The sequence below is a fragment of the Salvelinus alpinus genome, chromosome 3 (genome assembly GCF_045679555.1).
Source record: "Salvelinus alpinus chromosome 3, SLU_Salpinus.1, whole genome shotgun sequence".
In the NCBI taxonomy this organism is placed as follows: Eukaryota; Metazoa; Chordata; class Actinopteri; order Salmoniformes; family Salmonidae; genus Salvelinus; species Salvelinus alpinus.
Genome location: NC_092088.1, coordinates 36,391,402 through 36,414,024, shown reverse-complemented (window position 1 = coordinate 36,414,024; position 22,623 = coordinate 36,391,402). Strand labels below are relative to the sequence as shown.

Below are 22,623 nucleotides of genomic sequence, written 5' to 3'. Positions count from 1 at the left end.
GCCTCGACACACACAATCCTGTCTCGTCGTTCTACAAAGAATTCCTTCAATCTCATGGCTTGGTTTTTGCTCTGACATGCACTGTCAACTGTGGGACCTTATATAGACTGGTGTGGGCCTTTCCAAATCATGTCCAATCAATAGAATTTACCACAGGTGGACTCCAATGAAGTTGTAGAAACATCTCAAGGATGAGAAATGGAAACAGGATGCATCTGAGCTCAATTTCGAGTCTCATAGCAAGGTTCTGAATACATATGTAAATAAGGTATTTCTGTTTTGAATTTTTAATACATTGACAAAAAACTGAGAACCTGTTTTCCCTTCGTCATTATGGGGTATTGTGTGTAGATTGATGAGGAAAAAAATAATTGAATACATTTTAGAATAAGTGTAACGTCGACGCAGGGAGTCAGGAAGCATGTGCAGTTATTGAGTGTAATATGAACCAACATAGAACGATACAATACAAGACAAACGTCTGACAAGGAAACATAACCAAAACTGGCTGATAACTAATAACAAAAGAGTGCTATATAAAGGGCATCAGCGAGTAATTAAGTCCAGGTGTGACTGATGAACAGAACACACTGGAAGGGAGTCAGCCCAGTGGAGGAGTGTCCAAATGAATTCTGGGCGTATTCAGCCCAAGGAAGGAATCGGGCCCACTCCCCGTGCTGGTCCTGGCAGTGAATCCTCAGGAACCTCCCCAGCTCCTGGTTCATCATCTCCACCTGCCCGTTAGATTGAGGCTGGTACCCAGAAGTGAGACTGACCGTGACCCCAGCTTCTCCATGAAAGCCTTCCTCTGGAAGGTGAAAATGCCGGAAGACCTGCTGGAACAGTACCTCAGCGACCTGGAGAGCGTTAGGGAGACCAGAGAGAGAGATGAAACTACATGACTTTGAGAATCTGTCCACAACCACCAAAATGGTGGTGAAACCATCAGACAAGGGGAGATCAGTGATGAAATAAATAGACAGATGAGACCAGGGATGCTGTGGCACAGGAAGGGGAAGGAGTTTTCCTGCTGGAGCGTGCTGTGAGATTTATATTGAGTACATACTGAAGTTGACATGAGTTGACATAGTGTGCAACGTCCTGTGCCAAAGTGGGCCACCATTATTTCTCAGAAAGGGATTGAGTGGTGCGGGTGACACCTGGGTGTCCAGAGGCGAGGGATGTGTGTGCCCAGGTCAGCAACCAATCTCTGACCACTGTTGGGAAGTAAATACACTCCGGAGGGCAAGTGGCAGGAGCGGGTTCCCTCCCCAGAGCCTGGCGGATGTCCATATCTACGTCCCAAAACACGGGGCCAACGATACGGGAGGACCGATTGATGAGCTGGCGGACACTCACAGGGCCCTCTACCGATGTGGAAACACAGCGAGCGGGAAAGCAGGTCCTTCGACATCCTGGTCCCCAGGCGGTAATCCTCCTCTCTGACCAGGAGATGGTGGGATTATGGAGTTGGAGCCACAGTAGGCCAAGGATGACTTTGTGCATGGGTGCGGAGGTGAAGAGGAAGGAAAGGTTTTCCTGGTGCTTGGGTCCCACGGTGAGGGTGAGTGGTACTGTGACGTGCGTAATAGTGCCGGATCCCAATGGTTGTATATCCAACGCTTGGACAGGAAATGGAGAAGAGAGCAGGTATGAGGTGATGTGCAGGGAGGAGGCAAAGGTCTCATCAATACAATTCCCTGTGTCACCAGAACCCTTTAGAGCTGTAGAAACAATAGATGAGGGACAGCCTCCTAGTGAAATCGATACTGAAAAAGGTTTGACGGAAAGTGATGATGATGGAGTACTCACACCTAACCCAGGAAGTCCCTCTGCTCTCGTGGATTCCGGGTTGGGACGTACCAGACACCGTTGAAGCTGGTGCCCCTCCTGGCCGCAATAGGGACAGAGCCCTAACTGCCTCCGATGGCGTCTCTCAGCCGCGGGGAGGCTTGTGCCATGGGTTCAGGCTCCGACTCAGAATGGTCAACGAAGGAGGGAGAGAGGCGATGGGGGTGCCGACGCTCCCGCAGAAGGTTATCCAGACGGATGGCCATCGCGATGAGTGTGTCCAAGGTTAGATTTTCGTCTCGGCAAGCCATCTCCGTCTGTACTTCTTTGCGCAATCCTCTTCTGAATAGTGTGCAGAGCGCCGGATTATTCCATCCACTGGATGCTGCCACTGTCCTCTCTGCCCTCCGGTGAATGGTGGAAGACCCCTCTGAACAGAGCCATGAACCCCTCATAGGAACCCAGATCCTTTTCTGTCCCAGACGGCCATAGCCCACTCCAACGCCCGTCCGGTCACCAGGGAAATAACCGTGTCAACCTTGGACCTGTCCGTGGTGGGAACTCCCAACTGATGAGTGAAATAGAGGGAGCACTGGAGTAGGAAACCACGGCATTTGGAGGGAGACCCGTAATATTTGTCCGGGAGGGACAAACGGGCATCGCTGACCTGGGTGAACTGTTGGATGGGCTGGGGTGCTGGCACGCTGGGTCGACTTGTGGAAGAAAATCCTCCGCTTGTTGGAGGTGACACCCCTCCATAAATGTCGAGATGTTGAAGAACGTGGAGGACCTCATCCATAGCCGTCCCCAGTTGTGCCAGGTGTTCATAGTGTTGGCGAAGTAAGTGTTCCTGTTCGCTGACTATCTGGGAGATGTCCTGATTAACTGATGCTTCCATATGTTGAGGCTGTATTCTGTAACGTCGATGCAGGGAGTCAAGAAGCAGTTGCAGTTAGTGAGTTTAATATGAACGAACATAGAATGATACAAAACAAGAGAAACGTCTGACAAGGAAACATAACCAATACTGCCTGATAACTGATAACAAAAAATATATATATTAAGGGTAAGTAGTCAGGGAGTAATGAAGTCCAGGTGTGACTGATGATGAGACAGAGGTGTGCGTAAAGATGGGTTTCCAGGACCGGTAGTTAGTAGACCTGCGACGTCGAGCACCGGAGAGGGAGAGCGGGAGTAGACGTGGCAAGGCTGAAACGTAACAAAATGTGGAACATTCAAAGGGTCTGAATACCTTCCAAATGCACTGTATATCCAGTTACTCATTGTGTATTTATACCTTGTGTAATTATTTTTATATTACTTCTCTTTTTTTCTCTCTGCATTGTTGGGAAGCATCTGTAAGTAAGCTTTTCACTGTTAGTCTACACTAGTTTACGAAGCATGTGACAAATCAAATTTGATTGGATTTGACTTTAGTTTAAAATATACAAAATCTCTTCCATTCCTCTTCAGGTTGACAGTGCGTAGTGGTCTGCTAGCGGAGGTTCTCAGTGATGGAGGTCTGTTGGAACTTCTGCTTGGAGAACTACGCAGGAGGGCCAAGATACTCAGGAAGGCTAGAGGAGCAGGTACGTGTATATTATTGTAACAATGATGTTACCACATGTAGTCTTATATAGAGCCTATAGAGCCTTTCACTCTTCCTCACAGTGATCTCTTCTCTCTCTGTCAGGTCCCCACGATCAGTCAGCTGTAGAGGACAATGAGAGAGCTCTCACCACCAGCATGCTCACAGTAGTGGCTGCCCTCACCCTACGCTCCATCAGAAACACAGGTAAGTGTCGGAATCTGGTCTAGCGGTAGTGCAACCAACATTGCCCCCAAAGGCACTGGTCCGATCCCTGGGTCCACCACTAGCCACTTTCCTCTCATCCTCTCACTCTCATCTGTCTCCCCTCGCTATTATATCTGTGTCTATCCAAAGAAATGCTACGATCTATCAGGTACACACATCCCGATCACTCTGCAGCTCTCCCCCGCTCTCTCGCTTTCTCTCTTCCCCTCTCTCTCAGTGTCAGTCCGTGACCTTGGGATGGTTCCCTACATAAAGATCTTTCTAGATGAGGAGCAGTACAGAGGACCAACCCTCAGCATCCTGGAGCAGCTGTCAGAGATAAACCCTGACGAGTTTATGTCTACGGCTATAGGAGCTCTCTGTTCCTCTACACAACAGGAGCTGGGGCTCAAACAAGACCTGCTGCAGGTACACACACACACACATTGATCTCTCTCTAATGTTTTATGGATTGTTGTCAAAAACACATTTTGCTAAAGCATGAGTAGAAACGACAGCCAACAAAAACACGTGAGGGTCTCGACTAATCTGCAGATTTAATTTTCACGTCAAATTTTAACAAATTGTAACATGTTTATAACATAATAAGGCAGTGAATTTGTTATCCCATCCTCCAGGAGCTTTATTGCATTATAGACAAATGCAGATTGATTAGTTGATACAGGTTTAGCTGTTAGCCGGGGCGCTATTTGATTACCCCTCCAGCCCTGTGCTGTCACTCTATGAAGATTAGGACCTCTATCACATCAGAGAATGGCTGATAAACCTGATTAGGTCTAAATGAGTTAGCGACTTACTGTACGTGTCTATTTTTATAGATCAGAATGAGAGGGGTACTAACTCGCAGACGATATATGTGTGTGTGTATGGGTGTGTGTGTGTGTGTGTGGTGGTGGGGTGTTTGTGTGTTTGGTGTGTGTGCGAGTGTGTGTATTTGTATACGGGTTTGTGTGTGTGTGTGTGTGCGAGTGTGTCTATGTGTGTTAACTTGATTAAAGCAGGTGGCAGTCAGATTTAGTGTGACCTGGTTTGGCGTGTGTTGAGAGCCATTGTGATTAGTCTAGTTCTTGTTAATCACATTTCTCTCTGCGTTCTGCCACACACATTACCTATCAGATGGATTAGACCACTAAATTAGATGAAGCTAATCACATTTAGCTTAGTCCTCAACAACGGTTACCCCAAATAATTTATGATTTTGTTATTTATTTATGTCAGGACTATTTTTCATCCCTTCATGACCTGCTTGTTTTAATTGGCTGAATAGAACGGAGGAGATAAGCTCGCATTTTGCTTTGTTTACTTCTTGATTGATAGGCAATTGAATGCATTATACATTATTACTCCAAATGTTTACACAGTGCCTAGTGAAAGTCTACACACCCCTTGCACAGATTCACATTTTGCTGCATGAGGCGTTGAGTGTTCCTGAGTGGTCTACTCTCAGTCCTGACTTGAGTCTGCTTGAAAATCAAAGACAAGGTTTGAAAATTACTGCCCATCAATGATTCCAACCAAATTTACTGAGCTTGAGCAATTTTAACAAAAACAATGAATATATGTTGCCTTAAGAGTTGTGCAAAGTTGGTAGAATCTTATTCAAAATTATTCACAGCTGTAGTTGCTGCCAAAGGAGCTTCCACAAAGTACTAACTGCGGGGTGTGAATGTAACAGAGTTAAGAACGTACTGTAAGCTCACTTCGCAGCTAGCTTGAAATGTTGCCAATGGAACTATCCAATTGGTACCTTTTGTATAGTTCAATCGTTTTGCATGTTGTCAAGCGGGCAGTTACGTGTGTTGGTAAGGTAGAGGACCCTGGTACAAGCCCAGTCAGAGGCACGTCATATAGTGGCAGCACTATATGCTAAGTTAGCATACTGACACTGGTTTTATAAAGACATGAGCAATCAAGACATCTTCGTTTGATTTTCTTTTTAAATTTAGAAAATGTTCTACAATGTTTCTTTCACTTTGAAAGTGGAGCAGGTTGTGTAGATAACTAGTAAAAAAGGCAGAAAAAAAACTGTGCAAAGGGTGTAGACTTTCACTAGGTATTGTGCATATCTAGATGTTGGTCACTGATGCCTTTGTGACAACATTTTCCCAAACCTCAAACATCTCAAACATCTCAAAGAGAATACTGTGTGTGAGCTGAATAGTTTGGTCCAGGCTATTCTGTTTGTGCTGTCTGTAAAGGGTTCATTCTGTATGGGTCAAGTTCAAGGACCTCAATCTATGTCTGTAATCTTGCCATATAATCTTCTCAATAGCCATGTTAACCGGACTTTCTCGATCTGCCTCATCCATAGAACTGTATAATATAACATAGTCTACCTTGTTTGTTAGATAGTCAGAGAGGACTAAAGCACAAATGGAGCCAGACGTGTGTGTGTACATTTTCTGTAACTGAATTCTCTCTGTGTTCTCCAGTCAGTTTTGAAGGTTCTGGAGAGACCTAACAGTTGGGGGGCGTTTCGACGTGCGCGGGGCTTCACCGGCCTGCTGTCCCTGGTGGTGGACATGGAGGGGGCTCTGAGTGACCCCACTCAGGGTGGGGTGTTGGGTGCTATGGGGCAGCAGGGGATACTAGACCTCCTCTTCCTCACCCTACACACCCTCGCCCTAGCTGTCCACGTACACCCTGTCAACTCACACCAGTTCCAGGTATGCAACACCACTGTCCTGTGATGTCATTCATTCAAATGATGTGTCCAATAACCTTGTAAGCCAAAGGGTGGGTTGTATGAATGTGACCAGACGTGAAAATAATTCATTAATTTGTTCCAGGCTGAAGGGTTCTACGAGAGGCTGGCTGAAGCCTTACTACGGCTGGGTTGTTTCCAGACTGAGGGCCGGGAGGCGACAGAGAGGATGGAGGGCCACGCCGGGGGTATGATGAGTAGGGGCCTGGGCCAGAGATGGGGTCAGAAAGGAACAGAGGACAATCATTGTCTTGGGAGGAGCTTCCACCAGTTTCTGGAGCTGTCTGAGACCCCAGTGCTCACCCCCCTCTCTTCCACCTCCAAGCCACCCCTGCCTCCCCCTTTACAGACCTGTATCAGGCTCCTCTCCTACCTGGACCAATTAGCTACAGGGACCTACGCTGCCCTTGAGATGACAGCAGGACATGTGGGAGAGAAGAGAGAGGAGGGGGGAGATGGGGAGACCCAGGGGGGTGGTGGTGGAGGAGAGAGGCTGCAGAATGTGCCACCAACCCGACAGACTTCACAGACACCAGAGGATGAACTACAGGGGGGATCCAGACCTGCAGCCCACAGCGTCGCTGTTGTCTGCTCTGAGACTAACTACAGGTGGAACTGTTGTTTCTTGTTAAAGAGATACACTATCGTACCAGAGTATCTCTATTTCAATGTCCATCTATAGCTATCTCCCTTTCTACCTCCTTCTCCTTTCCTTCTCCTTCTCCCCCTCCCTTTCCATCTTCACCTCCCTATATATCTCAGTGGTTTTCTTCTAAGCTTTTACAGTGCATTCAGAAAGTATTCAGACCTCAGATCTAGGGAAGGGTACCAAAAAAATGTCTGCAGTATTGAAAGTCCAAAATAACACAGTGGCCTCCATCATTGTTATTTTGGAACAACAAAGACTTTTCCTAGAGCTGGCCGCCCAGCTAAACTGAGAAATCGGAGGAGAAGGCCTTGGTCACGGAGGTGACAGAGCTCCAGAGTTCCTCTGTTGAGATGTGAGAACCTTCCAGAAGGACAAACATCTCTGCAGCACTCCTCCAATCAGGCCTTTATGGTAGAGTGGCCAGACGGAAGCCACTCCTCAGTAAAAGGCACATAACAACCCGCTTGGAGTTTTCCAAAAGGCACCTAAAGGACTCTCAGACCATGAGAAACAAGATCCTCTGGTCTGATGAAACCAAGATTGAACTCTTTGGGCTGAATGCCAAGCGTCATGTCTTGAGGAAACCTGACACCAGCCCTACAGCGAAACATGATGGTGGCAGCATCATGCTATGGGGATGTGTGTCAGCAACAGGGACTGGGAGACTAGTCAGGATCGAGGGAAAGATGAACGGAGCAAAGTACAGAGAGATCTTTGATGAAAACCTGCTCCAGAGTGCTCAGGACCTCATACTGGGGCGAAGGTTTACCTCCCAACAGGACAACAACGTTAAGCACACAGCCAAGACAATGCAGGAGTGGCTTCGGGACAAGTGTCTGAATATCCTTGAGTGGCCAAGCCAGAACCCGATCGAACATCTATGGGGAGGCCTGAAAATAGCTGTGTAGCGACGCTCCCCATCGAACCTGAAAGAGCTTGAGAGAATCTGCAGAGAAGAATTGGAGAAACTCCCCAAATACAGGTGTGCCAAGTTTGTAGCATCATACCAAAGAAGACTCGAGGCTGTAACCACTACCAAAGGTGTTTCAATACTTATGTAAATGTGATATATATTTTTTTTTTTATTATATACACGTTTGCAAAAAATTCTAAAAACCTTTGATTTTGCTTTGTCATTATGGGGTATTGTGTGTAAATTGATGTGGGGGGAAAAGTATTTAATCCATTTTAAAATAAGGCTGTAACGTATCAAAATGTGGAAAAAGTCAAGGGATCTGAATATGTTCCGAATGTACTGTATATTCCAGGTGTGTTAAATTCTCTCGTATCCAATCTACCAGAGGCTTCATATTATAATCACGTTATAACTATGTGATACTATGTATCTGTGGGTTTATGGGTCCAGGTTTACCTGTGACCAGACCATACTGCATCCTGGAGCCCTCAGGGTCATCATGACTCTCCTGCCTCATGTCTTTACTGCAGAGGATCCACAGGTAACCTATCAGCAGACTGACTACACTGCTCTGTCATATGCAGGAATCAATTCAGGAATTAACTCAGTTCAGTTAGATTTAATTCATGCTTTATTGCTCTTTCATATTATGTAGAAATCAATTAATTGTAATTCAACTCAGTTCAGTTCAATTGGATTACTCATAGCGCCTCTCTTCTCAGACTGCTTTGCTGTCATTTGAATTTGAATCAATTTGGTTAAATTGAATTCTTCATCACTCCTCCTCTCCCCCAGCTGTCAGTGGAGGTCCAGTACTCAGTAGCCCACCACCTCCAGGTGATGGTAACATCAGAGAAGAACCGGCAGATCGTCTGCAAGGGGGGTTTGGTGTCCACTCTACTAACCCACTGTCGAAGCATCCTGCTCAGGCCGGACCACCCACTACACCTGCCTGACACACGCATCCTGGAGAAAATCTCCTCACACTCCATCTCCCACATAGACCTCAGGTCAGCTGCTTTTCTTGGCACCAAGCTTGGGTGTGCATATTAGGCACCAAATGGCAGAAAATGGACTGAAACAGAGAAGGACTATCTGGACATTAGTTTCCGTTTTCTGATTCAGGACGTTTTAAAACATTGTCCCTGTGTTGATCTCACTACCCACCGTTGAGGAATCTTTTTTGTACTTAAAATGGATAGTTCACCCCAAAATCAAAGCTTGACGAATGGTATCTTACCTCTTATTTCCTTCTTCTCCAGGCGTTTCCTGTGTCTTTGTGAACCTCTGATGTGCCAAGCTAACAAAATTGCTGCCACCTCTGCTCCAGAATCCAACACACAATGCCCCTTTTCTCCCTCCAATGGTAAAGATACAGAACTTTCATCTGATTTTAACCACTTCATTTGAGTCCTGCACTAGCACTGTTGATTCAACTAATAAGGCCATAATTATATGACCATTTGAATCAGCTGTGCTAATTCTAGAATACATCAAAGAAGTGGACTGGCTAGGGGTACTCGAGGAGAGGTTTGGGAAACACTGGTCTAGAGGAAGCAGACAGCATTTGAAATGTTGCACATCTGTGTTCCAAAAAGTGTAGCTTTTAACTTTTAACTACTGTATGTAGTCTTTATGTAATTCTGTAATTACTAATAAAATAAACGTGGTTGTAATCGTATAATTAATCTAATTTTGCAGGCCACAGCCCAGAGAAGGCAGACAGCTTAACAGACAGTGAGACCACCACTTGCTCCATCATGAAGACATTGAAACGCTCTTTTAGCCTGCTGAGCTCCTCTCCTCCTATTGGCTCTCCTGTCGGCCAGCCCCTCCCCCTGCACCAAATCATTAGCCTAGTCTCCATGACGTCACCAAGGAGCTTCCGACCACACCGAGTCTCCACCTCTCCGGCCTTTGTGGAGTTTGATATGACTGAGAGTGGCTATGGGTGAGTCCACTGTACCGGGTAGGTTGGAAGTGGGATGGGTTCTGGTAGGTTTGCATAGGATTCCAATGATTCACTAGCCTGATCCCAGACCTATTTGTGCTGTCTTGCCAACTTCTATGGTCATTGTCATACGAAATGTTCTGTTGCACACCATTGATTTGACAATGACGTGTGTCTCTGTGTGTGTGTGCATGTCTGTGTGTGTGTGTGTTTTCAGCTGTCTGTTTCTACCATCCCTGGCTACAGTGAAAGGTGTCAATGCTGACTCCATCCCAACAGGGGGAATAGGAGGAGGTAAGACAGCAGGGGAGGGAGTTCACCTAGTACTGTATCAACTACGTTTTACTTTTAACAACTATATGTTTACCTATTTTAAAATGCTGTATGACCTATGTTTGGTTTACTTTATCTCTGCTTGTCCCCTCTCCTCCTCCTCCTCCTCCTCCTCTTCCATTCAACCAGACTGTCGTGGTTTCCCTCCGGCAGCAGGCCTGTCATATTCCTGCTGGTTCCTGATCAGCAGGTTCAGTTCAGCCTGTGATTCCCACCCGATCTGGCTGCTGTCTGTGGTGCGCCATATGTCCCGTGCCGAACAACAGTACGTCTGTCTGTCTGTCTCCATCTCAGCCAGCGACGGATGTTTGGTCATCTCCACTGAGGAGGAGCCCTTCACCTTCCTGGGTAAAGACATGCTAAAGAGACATTGGAATGACCTAAACCTGTGCTGTAATGTTGTCTTTGGCACAATATGCTATTTACTCAAAAGTACACCAATCTCAAACCAACCTCTAGACCAGGGGTGTCAAACTCATTTTTGGAGGGCCTAGTGTGTGCTGGTTTTTGGTGTTTCCTTTCAATTAAGACCCAGACAACCAGGTGAGGGGAGTTTCTTACTAATCAGTGACATTAATTCATCAATAAAGTCCAAGGGAGGAGCGGAAACCCGCAGACACTCGAACCTCCATGGAATGAATTAGACATGTGCTTTAGAACAATGTTCCTGCTAAGATGTGCGTGTGCACACACTTCCTCCAGGAATGCCAGGCAGAAGAAATGCAGTGCCGCACTGAAACGCAAGAGATTGAACTTCACTGAGTTCGCACCATTAGTTTACACGATGTACACTACCGGTCAAAAGTTTTAGAACACCTACTCATTCAAGGGTGTTTCTTTATTTTGACTATTTTCTACATTGTAGAATAATAGTGAAGACATCAAAACTATGAAATAACACAAATGGGAAACATGTAGTAACCAAAGAAGTGTTATATTATATATTTTTGATTTTTGATTCTTCAAATAGCCACATTTTGCCTTGATGACAGCTTTGCACACTCTTGGCATTCTCTCAACCTTTTTCATGATGTATCAATCAATTAATCAATCAAATGTATTTATAAAGCCCTTTTTACATCAGCCGATGTCACAAAGTGCCATACAGAAACCCAGCCTAAAACCCCAAACAGCAAGCAATGCAGATGTAGAAGCACGGTGGCTAGGAAAAACTCCCTAGAAAGGCAGGAACCTAGGAAGAAACATAGAGAGGAACCAGGCTATGAGGGGTGGCCAGTCCTCTTCTGGCTGTGCCGGTGGAGATTATAACAATACATGGCCAAGATGTTCAAACATTCAAAGATGACCAGCAGGGTCAAATAATAATAATCACAGTGGATGTACAGGGTGCAACAGATCAGCACCTCAGGAGTAAATGTCAGTTAGCTTTTCATAGCCGAGTTAGCCGAGTTAGAGACAGCAGGTGCGGTAGAGTGTCGAAAACAGCATATCCGGGACAAGGTAGCATGTCCAGTGAACAGGTCAGGGTTCTGTAGCCGCAGGCAGAACAGTTGAAACTGGAGCAGCAGCACGACCAGGTGGACTGGGGACAGCTAGGAGTCATCAGGCCAGGTAGTACTGAGGCCTGGTCCTAGGGCTCAGAGAGAAGGAGAAAGAGAGAAAGAGAGAGAATTAGAGGGAGCATACTTAAATTCACACAGGACACCAGATAAGAGGATAAATACTCCAGATATACAGTAACAGACTGACCCTAGCCCCCGACACATAAACTATTGCAGCATAATTACTGGAGGCTGAGACAGGAGGGGTCGGGAGACACTGTGGCCCAGTCCAACTATACCCCCGGAGAGGGCCAACACTTTGCCAAAGCACAGCCCCCACACCACTAGAGCCATATCTTAAACCACCAACATATAGCACACAAAGATCTCCCCCACGGCACGACCCCGAGGGGAGCGCCAACCCAGACAGGAAGATCACGTCATAGCCTCAACCCACTCAAGTGACGCACCCCTCCTTGGGACGGCATGGTAAGTCAGTGACTCAGCCCCCGTCATAGGGTTAGAGGCAGAGAATCCCAGTGGAGAGAGGGGAACCGGCCGGGCAGAGACAGCAAGGGTGGTTCGTCGCTCCAGTGCCTTTTCGTTCACCTTCACACCCCTGGGGCAGACTACACTTAATCATAGGACCTACTGAAGAGATGAGTCTTCCATAAAGACTTCAAGGTCGAGACCGAGTCTGCTTCTCTCACATGGATAGGCAGACCATTCCATAAAAATGGAGCTTTGTAGGAGAAAAACCTGCCTCCAGCTGTTTGCTTACAAATTCTAGGGATAATAAGGAGGCCTGCATCTTGTAACAGTAGCGTACGTGTAGGTATGTACGGCAGGACCAAATGGTAAAGATAGATAGGAGCAAGCCCATGTAATGCTTTGTAGATCAGCAGTAAAACCTTGAAATCAGCCCTAGCCTTAACAGGAAGCCAGTGTAGAGAGGCTAGCACTGGAGAAATATGATCAAATGTTTTGGTTCTAGTCAAGATTCTAGCAGCAGTGTTTAGCACTAAATGAAGTGTATTTAGTGCTTTATCCGGGTAGCCGGAAAGTAGAGCATTGCAGTTGTCAAATCTAGAAGTGACAAAAGCATGGATGAACTTTTCTGCATCATTTTTGGACAGAAAGTTTCTGATTTTTGCAATGTTACGTACATTAAAAAAAGCTGTCCTTGAAACAGTCTTGATATGTTCGTCAAAAGAGAGATCAGGGTCCAGAGTAACACCAAGGTCCTTTACAGTTTTATTTGAGACGACTAGCGGTAGCGTCCCGCCTGGCCAACATCCGGTGAAATTGCAGAGCGCAAAATTCGAACTACAGAATTATAAATATTGAACTTTCATAAAATCACAAGTGTAATACATCAAAATAAAGCTTAACTTCTTGTTAATCCAGCCGCTGTGTCAGATTTCAAAAAGGCTTTACGGCGAAAGCACACCATGCGATAATCTGAGGACAGCGCCCCTCATACAAAAGCATGAAAAACATATTTCAACCAGGCAGGTGCGCCACGAAAGTCAGAAATAGCGATATAATAAATGCCTTACCTTTGATGATCTTCTTCTGTTGGCACTCCAAAAGGTCCCAGATACATCATAAATGGCTTTTTGTTTGATAATGTCCTTCTTTATATCCATAAAAACTCAGTTTAGCTGGCGCTTCAGTCAATAATCCACCCAGTTTTCCTCCATCAAAATGCATACAAAATGAATCACAAACGTTACTAATAAACTTTTCCAAACAAGTCACACAACGTTTATAATCAAACCTTAGGTACTCTAATACGTAAATAAACGATACAATTTAAGACTCGTTATTGTCTTTACCGGAGAAAAATACCAAAGAACGCGCTCTCTTTCACGCGCTTGGAAACACTACTGCCAAAATGGGAGCCACCTAGAAAAACTACAATTTCTGGCTAATTTTTCTAAAAACCAGCATGAAACTCTTTCTAAAGACTGTTGACATCTAGTGGAAGCCCTATGAACTGCAATCTGGGAGGATTTCGCCTTATAATAAAAGTGACAGCCATTGAAAACAGTGGTAGGCCGATTTTATTTTTTGGGGGGAGGGGTGGTTTGTCCTCGGGGTTTCGCCTGCTATATCAGTTCTGTTATACTCACAGATATAATTGTAATAGTTCTAGAAACTTAAGAGTGTTTTCTATCCAAATCTACCAATTGTATGCATATCCTAGCTTCTGGGCCTGAGTAACAGTGTAACGGCTGATGGAAGGAGAGGACCAAGGTGCAGCGTAGTACGTGTCCATATTTCTTTAATGAACACTGAAATAACAAAAATAACAAAGATAACGACCGAAACAGTTCTGGCTGGTGCAGACACACAACAGAAAACAACTACCCACAAACACAGGTGGGAAAAGGCTACCTAAGTATGGTTCTCAATCAGAGACAACGATAGACAGCTGCCTCTAATTGAGAACCACACCCGGCCAAACACATAGAACTAGACAACATAGAACACAACATAGAATGCCCACCCCAACTCACGCCCTGACCAACCAAAATAGAGACATAAAAAGGATCTCTAAGGTCAGGGCGTGACAAACAGGCAGTTTACTTTAGGCACGCTTTTCATCCGGACGTGAAAATACTGCCCCATACCCAAGAGAGGTTAACCAGCACCATCTTCAGATTAGCCTTAACTTCGGTAGCCCTGCCCCCTGGTAAACAGTGTCTGAACGCTGGATGATTATTTTTAAATCTAATACTGCGGTTAATGGAGTCGCCAAGGAGCAACATAAATAAATAAATACAGTATGGGGATGAGGTAGTAGGATGGGCTATTTACAGATGGTCTATGTACAGGTGCTGTGATCTGTGAGCTGCTCTGACAGCTGGTGCTTAAAGCTAGTGAGGGAGATATGAGTCTCCAGCTTCAGTGATTTTTGCAGTTCGTTCCAGTCATTGGCAGCAGAAAACTGGAAGGAAAGGCGGACAAAGCAGGTGTTGCCTTTGGGGGCGACCAGTGAGATATACCTGCTGGAGCGCGTGCTACGGGTGGGTGCTGCTATGGTGATCAGTGAGCTGAGATAAGGCAGGGCTTTACCTAGCAGAGACTTGTAGATGACCTGGAGCCAGTGGGTTTGGCGACGAGTATGAAGCGAGGGCCAGCCCACGAGAGCATACAGGACACAGTGGTGGGTAGTATATGGGGCTTTGGTGACAAAATGGATGGCACTGTGATAGACTGCATCCAATTTGTTGAGTAGAGTGTTGGAGGCTATTTTGTAAATGACATTGCCGAAGTCGAGGATCGGTAGGATGGTCAGTTTTATGAGGGTATGTTTGGCAGCATGAGTGAAGGATGCTTTGTTGCGAAATAGGAAGCCGATTCTGGATTTACTTTTGGATTGGAGATGCTTAATGTGAGTCTGGAAGGAGAGTTTACAGTCTAACCAGACAACAGCCAGTGAATGTGCAGGGCGCCAAATTCAAACAACAGAAATCTCATCTCAATAAAAATTCCTCAAACATACAAGTATTTCACACCATTTTAAAGATAAACTTGTTGTTAATCCCACCACAGTGTCTGATTTCAAAAAGGCTTTATGACGAAAGCACACAAAACGATTATGTTAGGTCAGTACCTAGTCACAGAAAAACACAGCCATTTTTCCAGTCAAAAAGAGTCACAAAAAGCAGAAATAGAGATAAAATGAATCACTAACCTTTGATGATCTTCATCAGATGACACTCATAGGACTTCATGTTACACAATACATGTATGTTTTGTTCGATAAAGTTCATATTTATATCAAAAATCTTAGTTTAGATTGGTGCGTTATGTTCAGTTATGTTTCGCCTCCAAAACATCCGGTGATTTAGCAGATAGCCACATCAATTTACAGATATACTCATAATAAACATTGATAAAAGATACAAGTATTATACATGGAACTTTAGATGAACTTCTTCCTAATGCAACCCCTGTCTCAGATTTCAAAAAACTTTTACGGAAAAAGCACATCATGCTATAATCTGAGTACAGCACTCAGAGCCCAAACAAGCCATACAGATATCCGCCATGTTGTGGTGTCAACTGAAGTCAGAAATAGTATTATAAATATTCACTTACCTTTGATGATCTTCATCAGAATGCACTCCCAGGAATCGCAGTTCCACAATAAATGTTTGTTTTGTTCGATAATGTCCATAATTTATGTCCAAATATCTCCTTTTTGTTCGCACGTTTAGTTCCAAAATTCAAATTGATGACGCGCAGGCCAGACGAAAAGTCAAACAGTTCCGTTACAGTTCGTAGAAACATGTCAAACGATGTATAGAATCAATCTTTAGGATGTTTTTAACATAAATCTTCAATAATGTTTCAACCGGAGAATTCCTTTGTCTGTAGAAATGCGATGGAACGCAGCTAACTCTCACGGGGGAGAGCCTGAGTGAGCCCGTGGCACTCTGCCAGACCCATGACTCAATCAGCTCTCATTCCCTCATCCTTCACAGTAGAAGGATCAAACAAGGTTCTACAGACTGTTGACATCTAGTGGAAGCCTTAGGAAGTGCAATATGACCCCATAGACACTCTATATTGGATAGGCAAACCTACAAACCTCAGATTTCCCACTTCCTGGTTGGATTTTTTCTCGGGTTTTTGACTGCCATATGAGTTCTGTTATACTCACAGACATCATTCAAACAGTTTTAGAAACTTCAGAGTGTTTTCTATCAAAATCCAGTAATAATATGCATATCTTAGCTTCTGGGACTGAGTAGCAGGCAGTTTACTCTGGGCACCTTATTCATCCAAGCTACTCAATACTGCCCCCAGCCATAAGAAGCTAACACAGTGTCCAAAGAAGGGCCAGAGGTATACAGAATGGTGTCATCTGCGTAGAGGTGGATCAGAGAATCACCAGCAGCAAGAGCGACATCCTTGGTGTACACAGAGAAAAGAGTCGGCCCGAGAATTGAACTCTGTGGCACCCCATAGAGACTGCCAGAGGTCCGTACAACAGGCCCTCCGATTTGACACACTGAACTCTATCAGAGAAGTAGTTGGTGAACCAGGCGAGGCAATCATTTGAGAAACCAAGGCTGTTGAATCTGCCGATAAGAATGTGGTGATTAGCAGAGTCGAAAGCCTTGGCCAGGTCGATAAATACGGCTGCACAGTAATGTCTCTTATCGATGTCGGTTATGATATCGTTTAGTACCTTGAGCTTGGCTGAGGTGCACCCATGACCAGCTCTGAAACCAGATTGCATAGTGGAGAAGGTACGGTAGGATAGATATAGGTCTTTAGCAGTTTGGGTCTATAGTGTCTCCCCCTTTGAAGAGGGGGATGACCGCGGCAGCCTTCCAATCTTTGGGCATCTCAGACGATACAAAAGAGAGGTTGAACAGGCTAGTAATAGGGGTTGCAACAATTTCGGCAGATCATTTTAGAAAGAGAGGGTCCAGATTGTCTAGCCCGGCTGATTAGTAGGGGTCCAGATTTTTCAGCTCTTTCAGAACATCAGCTATCTGGATTTGAGTGAAGGAGAAATGGGGGAGGCTTGGGCGAGTTGCTGTGGGGGGTGGAGGGCTGTTGGTCGGGGTAGGGGTAGCCAGGTGGAAAGCATGGCCAGCCGTAGAAAAATGCTTTGAAATTGAAATTCTCAATTATAATGGATTTATCAGTGGTGACAGTGTTTCCTAGCCTCAGTGCAGTGGGCAGCTGGGAGGAGGTGCTCTTATTCTCCATGGACTTTACAGTGTCCCAGAACCTTTTTGAGTTTGTGCTACAGGATGCACATTTCTGCTTGAAAAAGCTAGCCTTAGCTTTCCTAACTGCCTGTGTATATTGGTTCCTAACTTCCCTGAAAAGTTGCATATCACGGGGGCTATTCGATGCTAATGCAGAACGTCACAGGATGTTTTTGTGCTGGTCAAGGGCAGTCAGGTGTGGAGAGAACCAAGGCCTATATCTGTTCCAAGTTCTACATTTTTTGAATGGGGCATGCTTATTTAAGATGGTGAGATGGTATTATGAGTACAGCGACTGCAATTAGAAGGCATACTTAGCTTTGGCTGGTGGAGGTCCTGTAGAACCAACAAAAAAAATATATAAAACGGTGATTAAAAAGTAAAAACCGTAAAGTTGGCAGGTAGCAAAGTTACGCTAGCAACAAAACGCACAGCAGCACGTAAACAAGTTCACAAGTTGTGACAGGAAATTACGTCAGCAGTGATACCTGTGTGTCAGGCGTACCTTCTTGGAAAGGCTTACAGAATGTAGTCACCTGGAAGTTCATTTGTGGAATTTCTTTCCTTCTTAAGTTAATGCGTTTGAGGCAATCAGTTGTGTTGTGACAAGGAAGGGGGGTATACAGAAGATAGCCCTATTTGGTAAAAGACCAAGTCCATATTATGGCAAGAACAGCTCAAATAAGCAAAGAGAAATTACTTTCAGACATGAATGTCAGTCAATACGGAAAATTTCAAGAACTTCTAAAGTTTCTTCAAGTTCAGTCGCAGAAACCATCAAGCGCTATGATGAAACTGGCTCTCATGACGACCCCCACAGGAATGGAAGACCCAGAGTTACCTCGCTGCAGAGGATAAGTTAATTAGAGTTACCAGCCTCAGAAATTGCAGCCAAAATAAATGCTTCACAGAGTTCAAGTAACAGACACATCTCAACATCAACTATTCAGACGAGACTGTGTGAATGAGGCCTTCATGGTCGAATTGCTGCAAAGAAACCACTACTAAAGGACACCAATAAGAAGAAGAGATTTTCTTGGGCCAAGAAACACGAGCAATGGACATTAGACCGGTGGAAATTTGTCCTTTGGTCTGGAGTCCAAATTTGAGATTTTTTGGTTCCAACCGCTATATCTTTGTGAGACGTGGTGTGGTCTCCGCATGTGTATTTCCCACCGTAAAGCATGGAGGAGGAGGTGTTATGGTGTGGGGGTGCTTTGCTGGTGACACTGTCTGTGATTTATTTAGAATTCAAGGCACACTTAACCAGCATGGCTACCACAGCATTCTGCAGCGATACGCCATCCCATCTGGTTTGGACTTAGTGGGACTATCATTTGTTTTTCAACAGGACAATGAACCAACACACCTCCGGGCTGTGTAAGGGCTATTTGACCAAGAAGGAGAGTGATGGAGTGATGGAGTGCTGTATTAGATGACCTGTCCTCCACAATCCCCGACCTCAACCAATTTGAGATGGTTTGGGATGAGTCGGACCGCAGAGTGACGGAAAAGCAGCCAACAAGTGCTCAGCATATGTGGGTACTCCTTCAAGACTGTTGGAAAAGCATTCCAGGTGAAGCTGGTTGAGAGAATGCCAAGAGTGTGCAAAGCTGTCATCAAGGCAAAGGGTGGCTATTGGAATATTCTCAAATATAAAATATATTTTGATTTGTTTAACACTTTTTTGGTTACTACATGATTCCATATGTGTTATTTCATAGTTGTAATGTATTCACTATTATTCTACAATGTAGGAAATAGTAAAGATAAAGAAAAACCCTTGAAAGAGTAGGTGTTCTAACATTTTTGACCGGTAGTGTACATCAATGTTTTTTCTGCGATCGGATCAACATTATATCAACTGCTTTTCAATGCAACAAACCAAAACAAATCTAATTTTGCAAGATTGAGTCTGTGATTTTGTTGTAGGCAGAGCCAAAGCGCAACGGAGTAGAATTCTATTGGCTGGGGTAGCCGACTAGCGGTCTTCAATCACGCTTTTCAGATCAGTTCAGATCAGAGCCGTGCTTGTGCGCATTTGTTTATATTCTTTGCTAGTTAGCGAGTTACTAGGCCAGTTTTATCTAAGTATTGATCAGCAATGGGGATACTGCTTCCTAAAAGAATACAAAACGTGTCGGCTACATTTCAAGCTGTCTTTGAAAACCTAGTCAGGTAAAAATTGATGTCTTAATTAAAGGGGCAGTGTTTGAAATTGAAATAGTGTTTTTTACATTGGATAAAAGTAGAGACTCAGAGCTAGACAATGGTATATCATACACTGCAGTTGAGGAACAATGGGAAAGTAATTATTCTTAGAAAGTTGATTAATGTTTTGGTACACCTACTGGAGAGCTCTTCTTTGCCTACACCGATTCAGCATCGTTCACACTCTTAAGCCTTAGCCCCACCCTTCCATTTTAGGAGTCACATGAGGCCATGTGGTAAACACATGCTATATCAAATAGAATGTAAGTGTATTTGTCACATGCACAGGATACAGAACGTGTAAATAGTACAGTGAAGTGGTTGCTTCCATAGTAGCAATATCAAAAACAGAAAGTGTCTAAATTGATGGTTCATGTGAAGGAAATGCTATAACCCACCCAGCCACATCTAGGGTCACTATTGTCTTGACATGTACACATCTTCTTGAAATATAATAGATGGCTGTAATCACCCCCAGACACACCTGGCTAATTTGATGGGTCATGTAATAATCCAGCCGAAGTGGAGTCTTTTGTTTAGACATGTAGCTAGCTAGCTAAACAATGAACTGGCATAATCCCAACTCATACTACTATCAATACAAATATTGTCATAGCTGTGGTATGAATCTTTAGGTAGCTAACAAACTATGTGCAATGTTAGCTAGCTAACATTAGGCTATGAGTAGCAATGAAAATGGCTTTCTGATTCAAATAATATTACTACACAGACTATACACAGACTAATTTAACATTTTTGTTCATATTTATGGATGGAATACAAGTTTGTTATTAAGGCACATGAAAGTTCACATGTTCCAGAAGGCATTTCTATAAAAAAACACTTTTTTATAAAAAAAATGTATGTTTACATTCAAATGCCACTCCTGTGAAGTTGTGACGTGCGACATACGCCTAGTTTCCTGAAATGAGTCACATAGGTTACTGTAGGCTATATCAAAAGCTATATCCATGTGAAAATGGTTTTGGTTTTGTCCATATCCATGTGAAAATGGCATTGGTTTTGTTGGTAGGCCTACATTATGCTCAAATATACACAATATAATATTTATTGGTTACTGTTAAAACTGTAAGGGTACAGCCTCAGTGTTCACTGTGTCGTGTCTTTGGCATCATTAAATTGAAGACTGGTAGCTCTCATGCTTGAAAAGGTTGTAGACCCCTGCCCTACATCCTGTGCACTTGGAAATTTGAAAGGATTTGATTGGTATAAACATTATGATATAACTTCCAACTATCTTATGACAGGGCAAGGAAGAGAGATTACCATTATTGCTTACACCTGTCAAATTCTCTCAGATATTCACAAGTGGTCTAGGGGTCAATTTGGGATTGGGGCTACGATTGCTCTGAATGACCTAATTTTAGAAAGATTTAGCAAAAGGTGGATTTTTGTCATTTTAGTTGATTACTGTTTGATCTGGACTGCAACTCCTTCTGTGATTGATTGATTGTTGTATTAATTGATTGATGTATTAATTGCCAGATATGATGGAGCCAGAGGTCCGGACCCCCAGCCCCCTGCCAGGTTCTCTGAGGTTCAAATGCTCCAGTCAGCTGACCCCAGGTCAGTGGCACCATCTGGCCATTGTCATGGCGAAGGACGTGAAGAAGAGCTGTAAGGTCACGGCCCACCTCAATGGGAAACTGTTGGGAGCAGCAAAGGTACAGGAGCAGGAGAGAGTAAATTCATCCATTTTACATTAAAAGATGATCGAAAAAACTTCTGTTGTGTTGGAGGCCATTGGCGATTTTTCCGCTGCTACTGTGATTTTTAGCTGTAGCTCATGTCATTGGTTGAAGTACTGTCTACTCCCTTACTCACTCTGTGCTGTGAAAATACAGAGAACTCTCTATGTGTTCTGATTCGCTGTCAGATGCTGTACATCCAACCGTTCCCGGGTCAGTACGTTTCCATGGAACCCACGGCTGTGATTGACGTGTGTGCCTTCATTGGAACGCCGTCTCTATGGAAACAGCACGCTTCGTTGGTGTGGCGCGTTGGGCCCACCTACCTGTTTGAGGAAGTGCTGAGTCCAGGGGCTGTAGGAGTCATCTACAACCAGGGAACAACCTACTTGGGAAACTACCTGGCTCTACGCAACACAGGTGTTTGTCTGATCATTACCTGGCATGGACTCAAGACCGTTTAGTCAATTTACTTAAAGCTTGCAGATACTGTATAATACATTATGATTCCTTTAGCATCTACGACCCCTTATAATGTATTAGAATCATCTCATGATGACCTTGACTATATGCCAGCCATTTTGAGTCAGTTGTGTTTCCAGAAATACAGAAACATATTTGAGTCAGTTGTGTTACCAATGTCAGTTTGACCAGGATTTGTGTCTCACAATGTAATTCTGTAATTTTATGTGTTCCTCCAGGCTCTGGCCCAGACCCCCTCCCTCTCAGGCTGGTCCCTGAGGAGAGGATCTCATTTGGCATCAACCTGGCTGTAGCAACTTTAACAACGGTAGCAGAGATACGAGAAAGCTACAACGAGGTGGACTGCCGTCTCATCGCCAAAGAGGTAAAGAGCGACCAGCGCTGTCTTCATGATGCCCGATCAGAAATATGGGGTCCTACTAATCACCCCAAACAACCACCAACAACCATAAACAGGTACCCTAAACAACCACAAACAGGTACCCTAAACAACCACAAACAGGTACCCCAAACGACCACAAACAGGTAACGCAAACAACCCCAAACAACCACAAACAGGTACCCCAAACATCCTAAAACAACCCCAAACAACCCGAAACATACCCTAAACAACCACAAACAATGAGAAGCATCCAACTGCAGATATGTGCGCTGAGGCCACCTGCAGGGTATTCCAGAAAGATGGTTGAATAAATTCAGGATTCCCTGAACATAACCTCCTTCTCTTAACCTGATAAGGGAGTCTGGGATTTCTTTGTTCCAGAACGGCTGCTTCTCGTTTAAGTAATTAGGCTAAGCAAAGCACAGATTGGTTGGTCCG

The 22,623-nt window shown here is 44.5% G+C and overlaps 1 protein-coding gene across 3 annotated transcripts in view; it reads left to right on the top strand.

The window, feature by feature from the left end:
• wdfy4 (WDFY family member 4) overlaps positions 1 to 22,623 on the top strand; it is a 199,370-nt gene that overhangs the window by 23,287 nt on the left and 153,460 nt on the right. For all 3 annotated transcript variants that reach the window (XM_071392623.1, XM_071392622.1, XM_071392624.1), the window contains exons 11-24: positions 3,265 to 3,380; positions 3,485 to 3,586; positions 3,825 to 4,015; positions 6,040 to 6,273; positions 6,397 to 6,920; positions 8,327 to 8,417; positions 8,672 to 8,886; positions 9,139 to 9,242; positions 9,578 to 9,827; positions 10,045 to 10,121; positions 10,290 to 10,508; positions 21,118 to 21,296; positions 21,509 to 21,740; positions 22,022 to 22,167. In XM_071392623.1, coding sequence (XP_071248724.1) covers positions 3,265 to 3,380; positions 3,485 to 3,586; positions 3,825 to 4,015; positions 6,040 to 6,273; positions 6,397 to 6,920; positions 8,327 to 8,417; positions 8,672 to 8,886; positions 9,139 to 9,242; positions 9,578 to 9,827; positions 10,045 to 10,121; positions 10,290 to 10,508; positions 21,118 to 21,296; positions 21,509 to 21,740; positions 22,022 to 22,167 — 2,680 coding nt within the window. The remainder of the gene's footprint in view (positions 1 to 3,264; positions 3,381 to 3,484; positions 3,587 to 3,824; positions 4,016 to 6,039; positions 6,274 to 6,396; positions 6,921 to 8,326; positions 8,418 to 8,671; positions 8,887 to 9,138; positions 9,243 to 9,577; positions 9,828 to 10,044; positions 10,122 to 10,289; positions 10,509 to 21,117; positions 21,297 to 21,508; positions 21,741 to 22,021; positions 22,168 to 22,623) is intronic.